Source organism: Labrus mixtus, chromosome 12, assembly GCF_963584025.1.
Source record: "Labrus mixtus chromosome 12, fLabMix1.1, whole genome shotgun sequence".
NCBI lineage: Eukaryota > Metazoa > Chordata > Actinopteri > Labriformes > Labridae > Labrus > Labrus mixtus.
The window spans coordinates 3,207,547-3,214,381 of record NC_083623.1 but is presented as its reverse complement, the minus strand read 5'-3'; the positions used below and the strand labels follow the sequence as shown (position 1 = coordinate 3,214,381).

General features: G+C 39.9%; 1 protein-coding gene across 1 annotated transcript in view; it reads right to left on the bottom strand.

Annotated features, from left to right (window-relative positions):
- Window positions 1–3,570, bottom strand: part of aig1 (androgen-induced 1 (H. sapiens)) — a 21,842-nt gene extending 18,272 nt beyond the window's left edge. Inside the window, exon 1 of the mRNA XM_061051497.1 lies at window positions 3,237–3,570. Coding sequence (XP_060907480.1) covers window positions 3,237–3,377 — 141 coding nt within the window. The 5' untranslated portion in view covers window positions 3,378–3,570. The remainder of the gene's footprint in view (window positions 1–3,236) is intronic.
- Window positions 3,571–6,835: the final 3,265 nt, after the last annotated feature.

Genomic DNA, 6,835 nt, shown 5'->3' with positions numbered 1-6,835 from the left:
ATCGCCCAATATAAATGTCAGTATCTCATTTTCTTCTTCTTTCCAATATCGTTTTGGCCCCAAAAGTCCCATATCCTAGAAAACAACAGTAGAGACTTCAATGTTGACTTCATAAAATCTGGGCACATAAAAGTCAACGTGGTCAACACTCTAAGTTAAGAAATTGCTGTAAATTTACAAGGAAATTTCAACAGTATGATCCTGTTATGTTTGAATACAGGACATTACTGTATTATAACAGTTTATAACAATATTTTATTGTATTATTGCTTGAAGGAAACAAAACAGTAATTTACCGTAGTTTTTGCAATGCATTTTGGGAAAAAGAAGTTGAGACCACATGGTTGAAAGGACAGTTGAGTTGGCTTTGTCAGATTGTCATCCATCCCATTCCTGACAATTAAGAGGTGAGTGCCTTACTGCCTTACTGCTTTGCTTGTTAGAATAGGTTAACACCATCACTTACTAAGTTTGAAGTCATTTGTAAGATTAACGTTAGCGAGATTTGGAAATTACACAGAAACACTGCAGGCAGACACACACACAGTGAGTGAATTCTTTGTGAGCTAACATTAGCTTGAAATACAGATCTTAACAATTGCTAAATGGGACAAAAAACTAAACATTTTCTTGTAATGTGGTTAACTAAGTGGCTGGGCTATAAGGAACGTGACTTGCTTGCCTGGTGGTACTAGAATGGTAAGGTTAGCTAACAAAAACAGTCACTTTTTCTTTGTTTCAGCTTCAACTGACACTAACTATTGATTAAATATTGAATTAGAAATGATGATTAGCTGGGCCTACTAGGCAATATGGTCATAGATAGTATGATATACAGTATTTGAAAATGTATAAAAGGAAACTTTAGTGAGACTGTCAGAATTGGCCTGAAGCATGTTTTTTTTTTTCTATTTTAACACATAAAGCTGCTGCCATACATCCTGAATTCATGTACTTAAAGTAATTCCAGGACTTATTTTTATTCAAACTAGTTCTACTTCATACTTTTACTTTACTTCTTTGTATATGGAGAATATTCAGAAAGGATTGTCCATATGTTAATGTTCACTGTTCAGCTGGAGCTGCTTTTGTTCTAATGTTGTTTTTTCCCTTTACAGAATCCTTGTGGCAGTTTCAGCCTGGAAGGAGAAATCAGAGGGAGGTGCAGGTCCAGGGACCCAGTTTCCCTCAGAGGACAGGTTCAGGTTCAGTTATGAAACTATGACAGATTTTTTTTTTCACTTCTCTGTTTAAAATGTATCTACCAAAACTCTTTATGCACTTTACATTGGAAATGGCCTTTGCTAAATGTCTAAATGTAAATATTTGTGCGAGATTTTTTGCCTATTTAACCTTCATGTTCCTAAAGTGTATTTTCTTTGTTTTTGTCAGTTTCAATAAAGACAGATGTGGTTTGAGAAGACAGTTTGAAGTTTTATCATTTGTCTTAACATTTTAAGTTGCAATTTTAAAGGCACTGTTTATTTATTATTTTAAAACATGGTGTTTTATAACCTGACATGCAAGGAATCGTTTATCAAATCACTAGGTTTAGAAAATAAATATATTGTGTCCATTTTGGTAGAAGGAAAATGAATCTATAGCTAAGTGTAGTATTTACAATTCACAGTAAAAATCTGCAAATATACCTCTTGTGAAGAAGTGTAAATAAACAGTATTAAACAGTTAATCCTTTCAACAGTATTTTCCTGTTAAGGTTTACAGCAATATATCGTAATTTTACAGTAACTTCCTGGCAACCCTACTGCCAGTTGTTTACCGTTTTTTAACAGGGGGAATTTCTAAGAGTGTAGCTTCTTTATACTGGTCTTATAAAAGCTTCTGCAAAGAGCTGCAGAACCAGTGATCTGAACCCTGAAGTGAAATTGAATTTAGGACTTCACGCTTTAATGATGAGTTTAAAAAGGACACACACACACACAAACACACACACAAGGCCACCAGTCAGTTTGAACAATGCACGCATTCAAGCGTCCCAAAAAGAGGCCGTTGTGTTGGAGGCTAATGCTATTAGCCAGTCATGTCAACTTTTGGTAATAACAGCCCACAGAATGAGATGATGGACGTTTTGTTTTATTCAGGACGACTCGGCATGTTAGTGACTTTGACTTTTAATTTCATTGAAGAAGGCCGTTTAAAATCAATGAGCGACAGTTTGTTTTGTTTTCAATCATACTTTGTTTAGTGTGAAACCTGCATCCATTCATTTCATTTTATTACAATTATCTAATAAAACTTTGTTGGTTTCAGTTGTTTTCTCGAGATCTTGACTTATTTATGTCGTTATCTCAAAATAACGTCGGCTTACTGTGAAACACTTCAGAACTTTTTTCAAGGTCTCGAGATATAAACTCATCCTCATGGAGAACAAACCTTAGTGGTTAGGAGGCTTTAATCCTTCAAGCAGGCGGCCCGGGTTCAAGTCCGACCTGCCGCCCCTCTCTCTCTCTGATGTCCTACTCTAGCCACTGTCCTACCTGAATAAAGGAAAAAGCCCACAAATAAAATCTTAAAAAGTAAATAAATATGTTTAAATCTTGAGAAAACAGCTGAAACAGAGTATTAAATTTAATATATTTGTAGCTTTTCAGGAGTTTTGGACCATGAACTCTTACTGTACATGCTCATAAACGTTAATGAAATGTATGATAGGTCACCTGCAGATGATATGGCGCTTCATTTGAAAAATATAGGTCAGTTACAATAATAGTTTGAACATTTATAACCTATTTTTTTCCACATTTTCTTTTTAAAAACTAGGTTATGTGAAGAATAACAAGTATTCATCCAGGACATTTTCCCGTTTCTCTCATTTTCCAACAGTTTTTCCAGGTTTTTCCCGGACACGTGGGAACCCTGAGCTTCAAAAAGCAAAATCAATACTGTGCACGAGGCGCACTCCCGCGTGAAGGGGGGATCGTTTGTGACAGGGAGCAATCTGCACCGTAACACCTGTTCCGGTTCTGCGCGCACACACACACACACACAGCTCCCCAGCAGAGCACGTTGGTAGCTTAAAACACGACTCCACACACAACTAAACTATCATTACTGCAATTTCAACAGCTGCTTTCTTTAAAACGATGAATTAAAACCCGAAAAGACAAACAGGAAGCAGGAAACGCTGAATAAGCGTTACACTATAACCACAACACGAAGCACAGACTCGTTCAGCTGACCTACCCGGGTGTTTTAGGGTTCAAATGTAATCTTACCAGGTCTATGAAGGTGAGGAACTTCCAGCTGCCCCCGTAGGTCTGGTGTGCCGGCATGTCTAAGGCTTTGTAGTGACAGAGGATGGAGAAATAAGACATCAGGATGGCGACCCGGAGAACCTGCGAGGGGATCAGCGCCATGATGCTCCGCTCTCTCTTTGCCGATTTTAAGGTTCTCTGCTTTAACTATGTCTGCACCCCCTTTTCCTGCACCTTTGTCTGTTTCTCTTTAGAGCTGTTTTGTACCTGTGTTAACCTCGCTGTCTGTGTGTGCAGCCTCTCCTGTCCCCCCCACAGTGTGTGTACTGCTTCCGTGTTGTGATGATGATGCAGCGGGGAGGGGAGGGCTGACAGCCGGGCTACTACACACACCACCGTACACTTAGAAACACATGAAATGCTTTAGCCTCTTGTAGTCTTTTTCCATTAAATTATTTGGAGAATACATTTAAAGAAAAAAGGAAAAGTGAATTATGAGTGTGAATAAATGTGAAAAGTTGTACATTTTAAATTAGTGTAATGTTTGTGTGAGAATACACTGAAATAAGCCTTAAAGGTGACACATTCTCCTCCTCTTCAGTGTAGATAAGTCTCAGAGCTCCTCAAAACATGTGTGTGAAGTTTCTTCTTCTAAATCCACTCTGATCCTGTATTTGATCATGTCTATAAACCCCTCTATTTCAGCCCTGCTCAGAACAGGCTGTTTCTGTGTCTGTACCTTTAAATATGTAAATGAGCTGTGTCTGACCACGCCCCCCTCTCTGGAAGGTGCTTGGGTGTACTCGGTGCTTTCTCTCGCTCCATGTCCTATTGTTTACGGTGAGAAGGCAGACTCAGAGGGCAGAACAAACACCTAGCTGTGGGAGTGTCACCCACCTGGGGGAGGGGCTACTGCCCTTTGTGATGTCATGAAGGGAAAATCTCCAAACGGCCTGTTTGAGCACACATTTTCTGAAAAGTGGAGCAGGTAAAAGATGGAGAGGATGGACTATTCACATCATTGGGGGGTTTGTAGACAGACTAGAGACACATATTAGAGTTAGAGGAACATGGTGAAGTGTGTTTTTTTTTGTGACCACCAGGCCAACAGCGCCTCCAGGCCTTTGTCGTTGTAAATTATTTTTAAGCCATTAAGATAACAGGAATATTCTACCCATTGAGGTATGATATATGGCTTGAGTAGTATATCTTTGATGTAAAATGACTGATTATTTCTACACTTTCTAAATAATATTTTAAAAGTAAAATAAAGATGTTTTACATTTTTTTGTCAAATCTTAAAAATCTGGTGTGTTATGCGCCCCCTGTCAAATGACGATTATTTAAAGGGTGCTGAGAGGAAACTAAGAGGTGCTTCAGCCCCCCCTAAAAGGGTCTAAAATCACCTTTGGTCTCAAGCTAATAAAGTATCCACTGAAACAGAAATGAACTGGTTTACAGAAAAGGAGAGGATGCTGATAGACCTCAAGCAGGCGGAGGAAAGAGGTGATGCAGTTGCCATGGTGACGCCGAGCAGCTACTCAGGAAGGAGTGAAGTGCTGTTTCTGCACTCGCAGGTTCACGGATGGCTGCACGCATGGTTTCAGGTTTACGTCAAACATCCTGTTTTTTAACCCTGACAGACGATGCTGTAGACCTGCATGTTGATGTTTTTCATGGAGTGTCAGGACATGATTCACTCTCTGATTACTCTGAGTGTTAAAGGAATCAAACCTGGTCCAACCTGATACAAGTCAAATCAGCGAATATGAAACTCTCCTCTTGTAGCTTTTGTACACGTTGATGTCGGAGCAAAGATGCTTTTTTTAAAAGTCCTGTGAGGAGTTTTTATCTGGATCCATCAGGTCGGTGATTCAGACTGCCAAGAGCCACAAAATTTTTTTATAAAAGATCATTTGTCCCAAATGCAATAAAATTATTAAATTCATAAAGGAAAAAACGACCCCCCCCCCCCCCCCCCCCCCTCCCCCTCCCGAACACTAACTGCACATTGTTTTATGAAACGACTGTCTTAGCACTCTGGCTTATTATTAACTTCACAAACCATGCTGACTGTGATGTTGTTGAGGACTACAGGCACTCTCCTGGTTTCCTGCTGTGCTTGAATGTTGTCATGTTTGTCATCATGTTTTTTGTTCTGTTTTTGTGAAGCCAAAGACAATTTTCCACATTTTGGTTCAAATAAAGTTATATTCTATTCTATATGAACGGAATGAATATTGATGCCTCTTTATGGCGCACAAAATCAAACAAGACGACCAGCCCTGAGACTTGTGATTTCTATTCAGGTCCCCGTGTCCACCTATAGCGTTTTTTTCCGGGCGGAAAAGCGCTGACTGTGCGCCCCACCTGTCTCCATGACAACAGTCTGTTTACATCGGCGGCTGTATGACCAACCCTCCTCTGTTACTTTTTACTGCATGTTCTATATTTGTTTATATATATGTTTTATATACCCTCATATTGTAAAGTCTCTTATGTCACTGTGTCCTGTTGTATGGTATCATCTCGTCTCATCCTGTGTTTTATCATGTTTTATTGTTTTGTATTGTATCTTGTAGTGAAGTATTGAATCGTGTCTTTGCGTTCCTGTCATAACATAACTTATTTAACTCATTTAATGGTCAGCCCAAAACAGGTTTGTGAAGACGTTGTTACTCAGTGAAAGAGATTAGAGACCGTCCGCTGTAGAAAAAATAAATCACCATCAGGCTGCAGGCCAAGGACAGATAATTAGATTGAAGTGATGAGTTGGAGTTTTCACCAGTTCTTAAATCTACAACAACAAAACTCATGTCAAGAAAGTCTTCCCAGAGTCAACTTAAATAATTGAATTTAGATCGTTACAGGAATCATTCCTTCGGTTGCAACAACATCTTGAGAATCAGATTCTATTCTCTTCTTTTGTGTCTTTGTGTTTTTGCCTGTATGTGTGTTTCCAAATTGAGCAATTCAGAGTTTTCCCGTTAACCCCTAAATATTTACATAGCTGAGAGATTTCCGATGCAGATGAGGGGATATTTACTCGGTCACTGAGCAGCTCTCCTGGAGATATTTAAAGGATTAAGTGCCTTGCTAAAGGGCTCCTCCCCTGAAAACCGTTTTTCTTTACTTTTTAATGCAGCTTGTTTGAGGTTTGGAGGAGTTTTTGTGGAAAATGCCAGGATGATTGGACGGAATATTCTGACCCTCGAGGATCCATGAGAAAGCTGGAGTGTGTGTGTGTGTGTGTGTGTGTGTGTGTGTGTGTGTGTGTGTGTGTGTGTGTTTCAGAGAGTGGGCATGTGTGGAAAGTTTCCCATTGTGAAAATAAGCCTCTCTGTACCAGCCTGGACGTCAGCTTACCACTTCATAGGGCGGCGTGCGCACACACACACACACACACACACACACACACACACACACACACACACACACACACACACACACACACACACATATGCCAGCACTGTGGGATCTCTGAAGAGTTGGCAGCGGCATGTTTCCTCTTCCTCCTCCTCCTCCTCCTCCTCGTCTTCCTCCTTCATCCAAATTGCTCCACAGTGGAAACTCTGCTGACTGTTACAGACAGAAGGTATTACATAACGTGGACTCCCCTT